The sequence below is a fragment of the Agelaius tricolor genome, unplaced genomic scaffold (genome assembly GCF_023055355.1).
Source record: "Agelaius tricolor isolate 1412-34295 unplaced genomic scaffold, bAgeTri1.0.p SCAF_25, whole genome shotgun sequence".
Classification (NCBI taxonomy): Eukaryota; Metazoa; Chordata; class Aves; order Passeriformes; family Icteridae; genus Agelaius; species Agelaius tricolor.
Window position 1 is genome coordinate 4,995,892 of NW_027269285.1, and position 14,833 is coordinate 5,010,724.

General features: G+C 41.5%; 2 protein-coding genes across 3 annotated transcripts in view; both read left to right on the forward strand.

Annotated features, from left to right (window-relative positions):
• Positions 1 to 42: 42 nt before the first annotated feature.
• On the forward strand, positions 43 to 14,401 carry INPP5K (inositol polyphosphate-5-phosphatase K). 2 transcript variants are annotated; one of them, XM_071447754.1, is made up of 13 exons: positions 43 to 221; positions 1,719 to 2,094; positions 2,263 to 2,370; positions 3,106 to 3,214; positions 5,658 to 5,774; positions 6,060 to 6,232; positions 6,842 to 6,953; positions 7,463 to 7,572; positions 9,830 to 10,022; positions 10,244 to 10,381; positions 10,841 to 10,924; positions 11,556 to 11,660; positions 11,943 to 14,401. In XM_071447754.1, exons 2-13 carry the CDS (start codon positions 1,838 to 1,840, stop codon positions 12,057 to 12,059), a joined length of 1,623 nt encoding a protein of 540 aa, XP_071303855.1. In that variant the 5' UTR covers positions 43 to 221; positions 1,719 to 1,837; the 3' UTR covers positions 12,060 to 14,401. The 2 variants fall into 2 exon arrangements, with proteins under 2 accessions (XP_071303855.1, XP_071303856.1); XM_071447755.1 differs by lacking the exon at positions 1,719 to 2,094 and having other exon boundaries at positions 45 to 221.
• MYO1C (myosin IC) overlaps positions 12,009 to 14,833 on the forward strand; it is a 57,482-nt gene continuing 54,657 nt past the window's right edge. Inside the window, exon 1 of the mRNA XM_071447739.1 lies at positions 12,009 to 12,139. Within this exon, the coding sequence (XP_071303840.1) occupies positions 12,059 to 12,139 (81 nt within the window). The 5' untranslated portion in view covers positions 12,009 to 12,058. The remainder of the gene's footprint in view (positions 12,140 to 14,833) is intronic.

The window sequence follows — 14,833 nt, forward strand, 5'->3', positions numbered from 1 at the left end:
CTCCCGGCCGCCAGGGGGCGCCGTGGCGCGGCGCGTGCCCGCCCCCGTCACGCGCGCCGATGGGCGCGGAGCGCTGAGGGCGGCGCGGAGGCCGCGGCCGGGCCGGGCCGAGTGAGGCGAGAGCCGGGGGCTCCGTCGGCCCTTTCCCCGTCCTTCGGGCAGCGCTTCCCTGCGAGAACCCCGGGAATGGAGACCGCGGGCCTTCCCAGCAAGGAGTTGAGGTGAGTGGTGGGCGCGGAGGGGCGCGGGGCTGAGGGCGGCTCCGGAAAGTGGCCGCGAGCGGTTACGTAAATGGGCGAGAATTAGCGAAACTTGTGTGTGTGTTTGATTATTAGCGCAGATTTACACAAACTGGCGGCGTTGCGTATTCATACGAAATAGAGGAGAAAAGCTGATTTTGTGGTGTGGAAGGTCGGTGCTGGAGTGGTGGAGGGAGGCTTATGGGGCGTTTCGGGGTGCTCGGGACTTCCCGGAGCTCTGTTAATGTGTTGTGAGGGCACGAACATCTGCACTTCTGTCATGGACCGGCTGTCAAGAACTTGTCACTTTCCCTGAGGAAGAAGAAGCTTGAGTAAACACTGAGCTTCTGTTTTTACGGTGTTTTTACAATGTGTCTTCGCTCTCTGCCGGTGTCCTGTCTGGGCTGGATCCCTTCCCTACAGAAACCTGCTTTGATGGGATTTGGGTAACAGCCTGCGACGGGAAAATTTAAACAGCCAAACTAACAAGCTGACATGAGCTCAAATATCTTAAAAATCCTTTGAAGGCTTTATTATGAGCACTGTGACCCTGAGAAATTTTCCGCTATTGAGTCATTTGAGGATTAGCAGCGGTGATGCTAAATAATTACTTTAGTAGGTTGCTTGTATTTAGGACAGTGTTTGTTTCTACCTCTGAGATCTGTGTTTTTGTCAGTGCTGTGGTCACTGGGCACCTTGAGGAATTGCATTTCTGTCTGTAATGACTGATGGCTTCAACATTATTTCAGTTTTGTTTAATCAGGTAATTGTCTTACAAAATTAGTAATTGGAGAGCGTTCCCAAATGCCATCTCCGGTGGCAAAATTAGATCTGCAGCCTACCTACATTTTTTTCCCCTAGAAATTTGTTTTGGAGTAGCTTTCCTGTGACTTCAGCATAGCCTTACAAAGATACACTATTAGTGAGGAAAATTATGTATCATTTTAATCTATTGTGCAAGGTTGTTTTCCAACTTTTCTGTATCCATTTCTGTATACGTCACCTTGAGCAGGCAGTTGGTTGTGGGATAAAAACACAGCCTTAATAATGGGTGTATTGATGGGATTCACTAATTGTCAGTGTTTATAAGGTCATTATAGAACTGTAAGATTTATTATTTTTTGAGCCTGTCATGTAACAAGACTGACAATAAAGTGAATCTGTTTTTAGAAGCTCAGGTACTGAAATAACCATTTTGTAAAGAAACAACAGCGCTGTGATGTGAATGTTGAGAGTCAGTGGCTTTGCTTGGTTCTGCTCAGAACTTTGAATATTTGGGAGCTGGAGATTACATTTCTCCTCGCCTGCAGACAGGCACATGATGGATTCAAATCAACAATAAATTCTTTTAAACCCTGAGCTCGTCGAATTAACCACCTTAAATCTATTATGAAAAAAACCAATTCACTGTGTGAATTGCAGCTTTTGTAACAGCCCAGCCAGCGCGGTGAGAACGCCACAGGTTTTTTTTTTTCCCAGCATTGCTGCACCTCCATTTGTCCTTTCGAACGCTGAATTCCACAAGATCTGGAAAACCCTTATCAATCTCTTAACTTCAATGGGCCAGTCCTTCCGGGCATAGCTTTACCTGGGAGCGGATGGCGTCGCTGAGCGGCGAGGATGCGGCTCTGGGGCTCTCCCTGGCCGAGGCGGAGCGGAGCCGGAGCCGCTCCGGCAGCCTGAGCAGCACCGGCTCCAGCGGGCGCCTGCAGCTCCGGCACAGGGTGGCCCAGCTGATGGCCTGCGTGGAGGACATCAGCTCCGATGACGAGATCCACGAGGAAGTGTCTCGCACTCTGGATGAAGCTTTCCTCATCTGGGGCAAAAAGATGAAGGATAAGGGCCAAGAATTCAGGTTTTGCTGCCTGCAGTTGGTTGTTTTGGTAGCGGTGTCGGGGCTGGCTGATAGAACTTCTGTCACTTTTCATCAGCCTGGGGAGGAAATTAGAATGTTCTTAGAGTTGGTTGCCTGTCCACATTTCAATTTTAGCATTGGTTTTGTGTGGTTTCTGTTTGTTTTTAGATTACATTTAGTTACCTGGAACGTGGGCACAGCTTCTCCCCCTCCTGATGTCACAAGTTTGCTTCAGCTCAACTCGCTGGGCCCCACCACGGACATGTACGTTATAGGGTGAGTGACATTCAAGAACTTCCTTTGTGAGTTTATTGCAAAACTGCTGGGTCTCAGCGTGGTCTGTTTTGGTCTGTGTGATGTGAATCACTGCCTGGGAGATGGTTTAACACTACTGCTGCCAGAGGGTGAGGACTAACTTAGTCTAACTAGCAGGGGACTAACTTAGAGCAGAGATATTTATAGCAGTTAGCTGCTGCTGTGTGGTGACAGAATGCAGAATATCTATTTTCTAAACATTCTAAACATAGAATATCTATATTTAAACAAAATATCTATTTTCTAAACATCTATTTTCTAAACATGTTTCTAAACACATTCTAAACAGAATATCTATTTTCTAAACTAAGTTGGGAGTGCTGTTGTTTTGTTAGCTTGTTCATTTTGATATGAAAGTTATTGGAAATTCAGCGTGTTTTAAGGGAATTAGTGCAAGCTTGTTAGGCACAATCTGCCACTGTGTTTTCCAAACTATATTGAAATTCTGAAGTCCTGACAATCAGGTTTTTATAACACATCTTGAGTCTGGCATTGTCTTAAACTCTATCTTCAGGTGTATAGAACCTCCTTTAATTTCATTTCACTCAGTGTCAGATGTGTTAGATCTGTGTGTGGGTTAAACTGCTTGAATGAGAAGCTGAACAGCAAGAAATTTCTGGGGTCTGTGTTCTGCAAAATTCCTATGAATTCTGTCCAAACCAACTGGTGCAATGGGAGTAATTGTGATGTATTCAGCTTACAGGAGGTGAATTCAAAAATCACAAATTTTCTGTCTGACTTGGCATTTGATGATCCATGGAGCATTTTTTTCATGACTGTCTTGTCTCCCTTGGGATACATCAAGGTAATTATTTACACCACTCTTACATGTCACAGCACTGAAGTAAAAGTCTTAATTTTTTTTCCCTCAGATTATCCATAAAAGAGAAGTTGGATGGTGTTTTTGCAGGTGTCTGTCCCTTGAATAGGCACACATATGTTAGAGGTGATTCTTCATCACACCTGTGTTTTCCTGTTTTTCATGTATGTGTACTCATGCTGAACAGCAGATTTCTTGTGGCCACAATATCTTTATCTCTCTCTTGTTTGTAGAAAAGTTTTTTGCTCTGTGCAATATTGGGGAACTGTATTGTGATGCTTCTAATGTAGTCTTGCACTATAAATATCCCAAGCAATGGCAGTGATTTTCGTTAAGATTGGTAAGGCTCCTTTATCTTGATTTTTTTTTTCCTCTTTTTCCAATTTATTTGCAGGTGAAAGTAAATTGCATATGTGTAAAACAGGATTTTAATGGGTGTGTTTATTTATATTTACATGAGGACTTGGTTTTTTGGTTGAAGACCTATAACATTATATGGAAATTTAAATAAGATTTTGGGGTAATATCAGGGACATAAGAGCAGCTAAAGTACTGGGCATTTTAATAATGCCAACAATAAAAGTAGGAAGATATCCTGGATTTCTCTAGTAAAGGGAAATTAAAAGCCTTTTGTAGTGATTTTCTAAACCAAGCACTATTTCTGGCTGATTTTGCTGAGGTGATTGCATTATCTGCATGCTAATCAGACTCAGTAGTTGTGCTGTTCTTTTAATTGTAATTAAACAAAACAAAGGACCCATTGGGAATTACAAAAAGGAAAAAACCCACATTGTTCACTCTGGCCTAAGTCATTGCTGATAAAAATTCAAAATCTGGCCGTGGGCTGACATTCAGGCCCTGTATCCACACACTTAAAAGAATTCCTGCTGGTATGCCTGGCTGATTTTGAATTCTAATTTATTACAGAGGCAGTTTGGAGCGCACTAATGAATGGATGCTGCCACCTAATGGCTTTCAGCAGGACTCGGTAGCTCCAGTAATAAGGGAGAGCTGTCAGGCCGGGTCTAAATCAAACCAGGCAGCAAGGAAAGGGCAGCCCAGGACTTAGCCAGGAATTGGCTGAGCAGGAGAGGAGCACTTGGCCCTTGGCTGAGCTGTGCTGAGGTTGGGTGTGGAGGCAGAGGTGTCACCCTTGGGACGTTCTGTCCCCTCAGTAGCAGGGTCTGTTTTCAGAGTGTTCAGTTGGTCACAGTCCATTCTGCACCACGACCCTGCTCCCTCTGTGCAAGGGCTGTGCTTGATGTGGCTCTGAGGGCTGCTGGGACTGGTGCTGCTGCCAGCAGGGGAGGGGTTCAGATGTTGTGTTCACATCCTGTGCATCTTGAGAAACCTCTGGGGACTCGGCAGAGTGAAATAAAGCAAATAAATAATAAAGGCACTGGAAGATCTTGGTGCCTCATGAATGTAATTATGGAAAGGAAAATGCTGACTACTAAAATATTTATGCATCATTAGTAATTGCAGTCCATTGTTTCAGTATTCTGTGGGGTGTTTTGTTGGGTTCAAGGACAATGAAAACATTAAAATATATTCTGAAATAATTTAATTGTGTAGATAGGGAGACAAAGGAGGAATTCTGTTTTAAATTTTGGGCTTCTCCAGCAGTTGTATACTCAGTTTTATTCTAATGTAGTCTTTTTCTAAATTAATCCAGCATAAAATTGAACTACAGTTAATGTATTTCAATGCCTGTATTTTAAATTGAATCATGATCATTAAAACACAATGAATTTTGTGTCTCATGCCAGGATCATTGTAAAGTCCATAAATGTTCAATGAAGGACATCTTTATTAGGCAGTTTCCACACACACAAACCCACAAAACCCCGTGTCTTATGTGCTCTCTAAGTGTTTGGTAAATCAGATTTTACAGGCGCTGCAAGGCAGGAGTTTCTGCTGTTTGCAGCTCATTGTTTTTGCAGATGCCTGGAATTGACTGCTGTGCTGTTGAAGGCATTTAGAATATTTAATGATCTGCTCAAGGGTGCTTCAGTTTGAAAAAGCTGCTGCTGTTGGAGCACTTGTAGGTGTGAGTTATAAAGCTTTTAGTGAAAAGTGAAGGATTTGGTCCTTCAGGAACAGGATTCTTACAGGCAGAAACAAGAGGCTGGTGAGGCAAAGTCTTTAAAGAGATTTGGGCCGGTGCATATTTTGAGGTCGACTTCAGATTAAAATATAATGTTGGAACTGTGTTAATTAGCTGAGGAATTGATCAGATTTGTTTATAAGGAATATATTTTTCACAGCACTGAAATGAGTCAGCATTTACTGTGTCACAGTGTTGAGGCCAGGCTTGGTGAGGGAATTGCATGACTTCTGCTGCTGTGGCCTTCTTCACCTCAAAGCTCCTGTGAAGTAAAGCCAGGGAACCCCTGGAAATGACAATTCCTTGTTTTCTGTCTCCCAGCTCTCCTCAGTTCGCATGCAGGGGCTGCTGCTCCTGATCTTTGTGAAGCACGCGCACCTTCCCTTCATCCGCGACATCCACACCCACTACACCCGCACGGGCCTCTTCGGCTACTGGGTAAGGACTGCCTGCCCCTGGTCACTGCCCTGTGCCTCTGCATGGCTCCCTGCTGGCACAGAGAGGATGTGGCTTCATGAAAAATTGATAACCTGACAAGCAAACTCATTTGTTTGAACCTCATGTGCAGCGCAGAGCGGAATTTCAGATTTCAGTTTATTTGCTGATACGCAGCAAGTTATGCAGAAAGAGATTGTACTGATTTAAATCTTAATTGCAAGAATTGAAAGGTGGGGTTAGTTCCATTTGAAAGTTTCAGGGAATGTCGTTCATCTCCCGTGGCAGGGGAACAAAGGAGGAGTCAGTGTCCGCATGTCCCTCTTTGGGCACACGATCTGCTTCATGAACTGCCACCTGCCGGCTCACATGGAGAACACCGAGCAGAGACTGGATGACTTCGAGAAAATTCTGGAGATGCAGTTTGAAGGAGAGGATATTCCAAGTCCCTTGGATCATGAGTGAGTTGTTCGCTCAGTTCTGTGTTGGTTTTATCTATTATCTATTTATCTCTTCCTGCACTGAAGAGTTTTGTGTTTGGATTTTTCATCCATCATTTTATTTTAAATGTCCCTTCAGCTTTGACCCTGAACTCTGGGAGGAAAAGATAACCTGAAAGACAGATGTCTGTTTTACAAGACTGTTCTTTTCCAGTCTCTAATTACATTCATTTGTTAGCATACAGACTGTACATGTCATGCAGGAAAGCTTTAGAAGCTAAAGCCTGTTTATACCAAAAATCCTTTGGGTTGCTGTTAAACGTTCAGAGATGTAAGACACAGGAGAAGTTAATATTCAGGCAGTAATAAGCAAGCAGCAAGAATGCAAAGGACTTAATTTACTGTTTCAATTACTTCAATTTTTTTTTTGTTTAGCAGCAGGTTGTCCCTTTGTAAGCTTATCTATAGCTACTTAATGTTTGTGTTAAAGCTGTTTGCATTAAGTAATAAAAGTGATTAGAGCACCTAATTAGTGTAATGGTAATGGTTAACACTCTGTCAGATTCTTCCCTTGAGTTAATAGATTCATATAAATCTTCCTTGGTTGATGCATCTTGGTTTGGTTTTAAGGCTTCTCTTCTGGTTTGGAGACCTAAACTTCCGGATAGCAGATTATGGGATACACTTTGTCAGAGAATCAATCAACAACAAGCGTTTCAGTCTGCTCTGGGAAAAGGACCAGGTGGGTTGGCTCAGTCTCTTTGGGGGTTTGGTTTTGCTTTTAACGCACACAAACACAACGTGGTAGTTAAATTACACCTTGAGCTTCTGATTTCTGTTCAAGAACACAAACTCAGAGCAGTCAAGAGGTGGAACATGAGGTGGTCATAATCCCCAGTTAATTGCAAACTTTTTTTGCTTTTGTGCAGTTTCTTACTCATTTACAATGCTCATGTTTGACTGAAGATTTCTTTGAACTTCATGTCTTGTCAGTTGTTCCTCACCTTTATCTCTCATCACAGTAATTCTTTTAAAGACAACCTTATTCTGGATGTTTTGGGTAGAATTGCCTCTAAACTTTTAGATGGATTGTGTCAAGAGTTCTGGCCATAACAAAGAGGCCCTTCTGAATTCACCTTTCCAATGTTTTACTGACTGCAATGTTGAATTCTTGGAAGATGCTTTCCCATTCATCCTTTGAGCTCTGATTTTTTAAACAGAATCTTTAAAAGTTTCTTTTTATTTCTGCAGTTAAATATGGCAAAAAAGAAAGAAGAATTTCTGAAGGAATTCAAAGAGGGCCCTCTGCAGTTTAAGCCCACCTACAAGTTTGACCTTGACTCGGAGGTCTATGACACAAGGTAAAAGATAAAATGAGTTTAGATGTGGAATATGGGAGTGAATGTGGTGCTTGCTTAAATATCACTTTAGTAATCAGCAAACCTGAATTTCCTGTGTGCCCTGGGGCTGTTGAGGTGTTCTGTTAGGCTTGCATTGATCAAATCTGAATAAATGAATATTTTTGGCTGAAGAAGCTGGGGTCTGCTGATTGTATGAGGGAAGTAATGAAACAACCCAGCTGCCTTTTGGGAAAGTCCAGATGAACAAAATGAATGAGCACTTGTTTAAGCTGCTTCTGTTTTGTTCTTTCCTACTAAAAGTGCTCATTGGTTGTCAAAAATGAGCAAAAGAATAATTGTCTGTCATTTTTGCTTCCCTTCTCTGTTTAAGCATTTCATTTGATATGCTGGTATTTGAAAATTAATGTATATTTGTCTTTATTGATTACTTTAAGTTGAAGATGGAGTATCTTAAATTTCCAAAGTTTTTCTGTGATATTAAAGTCTCTGTTTGTGAAATGTTAGTCTTATGTTTCCACAGAAGGATAAGTTCCTGTCCAAACAGGGTTTTGTACTGATCTTTTTCTTTACTTCCAGAGAACAGAAGTCCCTATTTTGGTTTAAGTAAGAAGAGAACTTTCTGAATTTTGTAGTGATTTTTTTAATATTTCAGAATCAAAACAAGGCTCCATCTGAGCCTTTGCTTTGATTTTTGTGAAATATTTGAAAATCAGATGACAGCTGATTTTCTTTAGGAATTTTCTTAACCTGTCTGAAAGCTGCAGTGTTATCTACTCTGCTGTTGCACTTAATATTGGAAGTTTATTTATGTGGACCCAAAGATATTTTGCTTCCTAATTTAATATAACGAAATGCAATGGGACCAGCAGTAAATCCACCTTAAAAAATACTTAAAATAATCCAAGCCTGGACATTTTACAAATTATTCATAGCCTGGTTGTGTGTATTGGCTGATGAGAGAACAAAAGGTGTGGTTACACATTCTGTGTGTGTGCATCCTGCTGCTGTTCAAGCTGCCAGAGAGACTTTGCTCAGGTGGGGTGACCAGCAAGGCCTCAAGGCAAACACCCTGCAGAAGCTGCTTTTACTGAAGCCCAGAGAATTTTATTTTTGATACCCCTTCAATATGAATTCTGAGGGTTTGTTTCCCATCTAATATTCCATTTTCTCTGAAGCAGGGAGTGTTTTACCATAAGCTGTTCTTTTGGTATTTCCTGCACAGCAGAGCAGACATCTGGCACCTCCTAAAGATTTCTGTCCATTTGTAGAATTACTGCAGTAAGTGGGATAGGGGCCCTTAATCATTTTAAATCTTTCCACTTTATTAAAGGTAGGAAGGGGTAAAACAAATTATGTTGAATATTGCACTAAATGGCCTTGGTTTTGATATTTAAACTGACAGTTTTCCTTACACATCCTGCTTTTAACATTCATAACCCAATCCAGTCCATTCTAATTCCCCTTCCATTGGGTATGATCTTTTCTCCATTTCAATTTGAAGTGATCCATCCATCCAGAGAGTTGCTGTTAAGCCTTCCTCCCACTACAGAGACAACCACAGAGGGCTCGTGTCTTCTGGTGTCATTGATATGCTTTAAAAGGAAACTCTGCATTGTGATAACAGTTGGATGCATAGTGCAGTTGCAGGCACAACTTCCTTGATTATGGAATTTTGAAAGCCTGTTGTTAGGAGACAGCAGTAGCTTGCAAACCTGAAATGCAGGCTGGTACAATTTAGAGGAATTCTAAATGAAGCATTGCTGTGGCACCTGTGGTTACCATAAGCTACCCAAGTTTTTGTCCTGTCTTTGTTGTTAAAAGAAACTTGCTCTCAAATATTTTGAATAATTTCAAACATCATTCAGACTCTTCCTACACATTCCTTATGTTTACACCCTCATTTTTCAGAATATCTCTATGGAGCCTGGGGCAGCTGTTGTATTATCTCTAAATCCATGCATGTTTTTACAGGCTTTTAGGAGAAAGTATCATTTCCTGTATGAAGCCAACTAACCCACTGAAATGTCCTTCTCCCCTTCATTTTACTCCTCTTTCAGAAAGCCTTGATCTGTGCTCAAATTAAGGAAACATTGCTTGTAAAACACTTTAATCAGAGCTGTAAAATGAAGCTTGGATATGATTGCCTCCTTTTATTAATATGTATCTCCCAGTCTCTGAGTAGATTTTGCACAGCATTCTTAGCTTTTTAGCAACTTGTTTCTCTGCTCATTTCACTTTTTACCTTCCATTTTTGCAGTGAGAAGAAAAGAAAGCCAGCATGGACAGATAGAATACTATGGAAAGTGAAAAATCTCAGCGAGGTTGCATCAAAAGAAGGCGAATTCCCTGAAGAAGAGAACCAAATTTCTGTTACTCTGAACAACTATGTCAGTCACATGAGCTATGGCATCAGTGATCACAAACCTGTCACAGGAACTTTCAAACTTGAGGTGCTTCCCAGTTATGTTGTTAAGAAAAAGTTTGTTTTACTCAGTGTTGCCTTACAGCAGCTGATTTCCTCAGCCACAATCTCTGTTCATTCTGACCATAGTGAAGGCAGCAAATTGCTGTCAAGTTATTTCCAGTCAGTTAAAGAGTCCAGTTGTGGCAGAGAAGAATAACTGAAAGAATGCCAGGCTTGCCTGAGTTGAAACTCTGTTTTTTGGTGTAGATGAAGCCTCTTGTCTCAGATCCCCTGGTTGTGCTGAGTCCTGAGGGCGAGTGGAGTGCAGAGCACGATGTTCTCATCCGCTACTCCGCAGCACCTGAGCTCCCCAGCAGTGCCTGGGACTGGATTGGGCTCTTCCAGGTAATGTTACCTCAGCAAGGTGGGGAATGGGCCTGCAGGAGGTCCTGGGGAGTTTCAGAGCACTGGTTCTTGCTGGTGCAGAGCTCTGTGGAATAGCTGTGTGCTTGATTGCTGTTAGCTTCTGTGTGCTGACAGTTTAGCTCTACAGCATGAGAGTTCTTCCACACCCTCTAAATTCTCTGCTAAGATAATCTGGTTGTTTACTGAAGTAAAATGTTTTAGAAGCTGTGGAAAGGAGTTGATGCAAGAAAAATACAAGTCAGTGGAAGGGTGAGAGAACAGAGCAGTCCCACCCTCCCAGAAACAGAAGATGTGTGCATGCCCCCAAAATATTTTGATCCTTAGAGTGTGTTAATTACTGTAGTGAAACAGTAAACATCGCTCACAACTTTGTTTTTCATGTAGCATGGCCTTTGTTTCCATCATCAGGAAGCTGATAGTTTGTATCTTTCTCTGCAGGTGACTTTCAGGCATGTGAAGGATTATGTTACTTATGCCTGGGTGGAAGATGATGAAATTTCTTCCAGCAGAGACAGCAAAGAAGTCAGTTGTATTTCTTTTTAATGTAGTTTTCTATAGAGTAGCATTGGAGGTCTGTTCCATATCCCCTTCCCCTCAGGAGTTCTGTATCCTCTTCCCAGTTAAAGCTAATTGGGAACAATATTATTAAGATCCCTCTCCCTAATTCTTCCTATTGAATGTTTTGGTCCCTCTTTAAAAACTGCTGTCTGCTACAAAGCCTTTTAGTTGTGATTACCTAAAGTGATTTAAACCAAAAGAAAGCCCTTATTTTGATGCAAATGATAAATATTCAGAGATACTTATCTGAAGAAATAGAAGTTGAAGTTGGGAACGGTGGCTCCTGCCACCAGGAGGCAGCTCCACTCCCTCTGCTGCTCTCTGGCTTTGGCCCTTCCCTTCCAGCCACCCTGGGTCCCTTCTCCCTTGTCACTGAACCAAGCCTGCCTGCTGACATGGTGAAGGATATTCCTTCTCCTCCCTGATTTAATTTTCAGATGCTTTCCTGAGTTATTTCTGTCCCCATCCGTTTTAGCTTACGTTTTGAAATGTTCTTATAAATAGCAAACACTGATTTTGATGGTGCCCTGAAGGGCTTTTTTGTAAACTTCTTTTGCTGTGGAAATTGCTCATTGCCTGTTCTTATTCTTGCCAGGTTTACATGAGTGCTTCAGAAATACCCAAGATGGGAGGAGAATATTTGCTTTGTTATTTTAGCAATAACTTGCAGTCAATAGTTGGCATCAGTGAACCTTTTCAGGTAATACATTAGGAGGAAGCCTTGATTAATGTTGATGGGATTTTTTTTTTTTTTATTACTTAATTTGTTTTCATATGCATCTGAACATAACTGTGTTAATCCTTAGGAAAGGGGCAGAAGAAGGAATTTTTAAAAGGATATATCCTGGCTAAAAAGAATTTGCTGATGTGCTGAAAGACTCTGAGTAACTGTTACAGCATCTTTATACAATGGGATGGATAATACAGAGCAACACAGTGCTTTTGAATTGTTAATTTGGTTTTTATCCTGTTTTTCTCCTAGATTCAGCCTAGCCAAACACCAGTAGAAGAGGATGTGCCAGAGGAAGAGAGCAGTTGGCTGCAGAAACCTGACAATCCAAAATCAGATGGTGATTCTGAAAATAGAAAGGGCATTTAATGCTCCTGGTTCAGCTGTCAGATGATTCTTTATGTCTTAGTGATTGTAAGCTTTTGCTCTTAGAAGATGGAGTAAGACAGGTAGGAATGTTCAGACACTTTGGAAGCTCGTAGAAGATAATTTATTGTGGAATTGGTTATTTTTATTCTGGGGAGAGTAACTCTCTTGCACTGGATGAGAACTGTAAAATAGCACTTAAGGAATGCTGTATGTTTTAAGGTGATAGACATTTCTGATGCAATGATTTAACCTAAGGAGGATGCAATGTTTAATAGGTTTTTTAGGCTTGTTCCTTTTTTTGTAGAGGATATTTTATTTACGATGCAATATTTACTATGCTGTAACCACTTAATAATTGATTTCCAAATTTGGAGTTTAAATGAAGTTATTTAAAAATTATTTATTAGCTACAGCTAGTTAGCTTGTTTTGAAATTTTCTTTGACTTTCAGATGGAAGCTAATTACCATTTGGGAAACACCAGTGACAACAGGTCACATGAAAAACAAAATCTTTGGAGTGTGTAGTCTCCATTGGTAGATCCTTCTCTCCATGCCTTACTGAAGAACTCTTTGTAGGATTTTCAATTTCTGATTCTTCCAAATTGCAATACATTTATCAAAATGCACTATTCCTGATTTTTGAAATTCTTATTTTATAAAACAATTAAGCAATTTGCCTATTGCCTTCACTCCCCTCATTACAAAATGTGAAATAAACCCATTTTTATACCAGTCCCTGGCTTGGAGTGAGCCAGGATCCCACAACTTCTGAGGGAAATTGCAGAAGTTGAGAAATGCTTTAGCACAGGTGAGCAACCCATGGTTGGTGATTTGGCATAATCTTTGAAAATTGTAAATATCTTCAATTTATAACAATCAGTCTGCAAACTTTGTGTTTTTCTAGAGGTGCTCAGACCTTTCTGTATCCTGTGCACTTGAGGGTGGAGATGGAATAGAAATTTCCTGTACCTTTGGGAACCTGGAAGGTAGTTAGCTTCTGAAGGGCTCTTGTTTCTGGGTGGGGAAATAGAGACCTTTGGACAGGATGGGAACCATTGCACAGAATGCCAGACTGCAGTGCTGGGACAGAGCTCTTGGAGCGTGCCCTGCTCTGTACCCACAGCTCCCTCCCAGGCTGGGGAGCAGAGCCAGTCACTCCTCACTGCACAGGGGTGGAAAAGAGCAGCTTTGCTTCAGGTGGAAGAGCAAGGGCTGTTGGGGTGTTCATGCTGGAATTCTGCTTCACAACTGAGTGGAATCCTTTTTGCTCTTTTTCTCAAAGCCTTATTTTTTTCAGGGTTGTTTTGAGATAGAAAGTTAACAGCTTGTTAGGATATTTGTTTTGCTTTTGTCATTCACTGTATAAAACCTTTGGAGGTCCAGGTGTCTTTGTGTCCTGCTGAAGCTCTGCCATAGGTTTCTGGTTAGGTAGTTGCAGTGGGCTTTGGGAACACTTGGCCTCTGTAGGTTTTAGTTGTGTCTCAGCTTGATGCTTGGTGTTGGGAATGCTTGGTGAGTAGTGAGGGCAGGTTCAGAGGATCCTGTGTTCATTGCATGGATTAACACTGCCTTGAGGTTTACAGTCTGTACATTCCTGTTACACTTTGGAACCATATTAGAAACAGTTTGCCCATTTATACTGATCTCCCAGAATTTGTTTTGCACTGAATTTTCCAGATATGTGACTTCTCTTGGCAATTAGGGCATCAGACAAACCCTGCTTTGAACTGCAGTCCCTTCTGCAGTTCCTGAGCTGTCTCTGGTTTCCCTGGTGGAACTCTCTGACCATTCTCCATGCAAGGAGATTCTGTGGAGAGCCCAAAGAGCAGTGGGCTTGGAATTCCAGCCCACAGCTGGCAATTTACTGTGGACCAAGATCCAGTTTCTTCTAAGCAGGGTGCATCTGCTGGGCAGGAGCAGCTCAGAGGGAGCCATGCAGCCTCTTTGCAGGCCCAGACACTCGAGATCCTTTGTGTCTGTGGGAGCTGAGACCCCTCTGTCACTGGACACAGAAGCTGCATTTTGTAAACTGATCCTTTGAACCACGGCACTTCCCGGAAAATGCCCCCAGCAGCTGGGATTGGAGCTGCTTGTGTGTAAGGAGGATGCTGCACAGAACTCTGCACTTCTTTCTTCAGTATTATGCACACAGAGGCACTTTTGTTTACTACTGTTACCTATGGTAGCTTTTCAAACTATTCCATGACCTGTAATGATGCAATTTCTGATGAAATTTCTCTTTTCTTAAAACACCTTTAATTGGATGTTATAATCACTGGAAATGTTTTTATACTTATGTGTTTTTCTTTTCATGTACCTCTAAAATAAATCCTGGCAGTGAAGTGTTGTGCATGGCCTCTGTTAATTTGAGGAGGAACAGATTGGTTTGGGTGGGAGGATTAATTTGTAACTTTCCTCCAAGGAGCTTGTGTTGGTCGTGTTTGATGCACAGTTACAAAGTATTTTAGAAGGAAATTAGTTACAACTTAGGTAGGGCTTGGGCTGCAAAAGAAGAGCAAGGATAAATGCTGGTTTTCCTTAGAACAAAGCAGATTCATCCTATTTTTTCCCTATTTCAATGAATCCAGTATTAAATGCTCTTGTGGTTTTGTATTTTCTGTCCCTCTTCCCCATTGAGGTTTTTGACATTTTCCTTGTAAAAATGCCCAGACCACTTGATATTGTTTCTTCATTTTTGAGAGCGGGTTCTTCTAATTTCACTTTCTCACAGTGAATTTTTCATGGTCTGATTTAAGATGTCTCTTTTGCCTTTA

Bases quoted from the DNA above. Each gene is read 5' to 3' on its own strand.
- INPP5K (XM_071447754.1), top strand. From the start codon at position 1,838: ATGGCGTCGCTGAGCGGCGAGGATGCGGCTCTGGGGCTCTCCCTGGCC. The intron at 5,775-6,059 runs GTAAGGACTGCC...CTCCCGTGGCAG, and splicing joins CGGGCCTCTTCGGCTACTGG to GGGAACAAAGGAGGAGTCAG. The intron at 11,661-11,942 runs GTAATACATTAG...TTTTTCTCCTAG, and splicing joins GCATCAGTGAACCTTTTCAG to ATTCAGCCTAGCCAAACACC.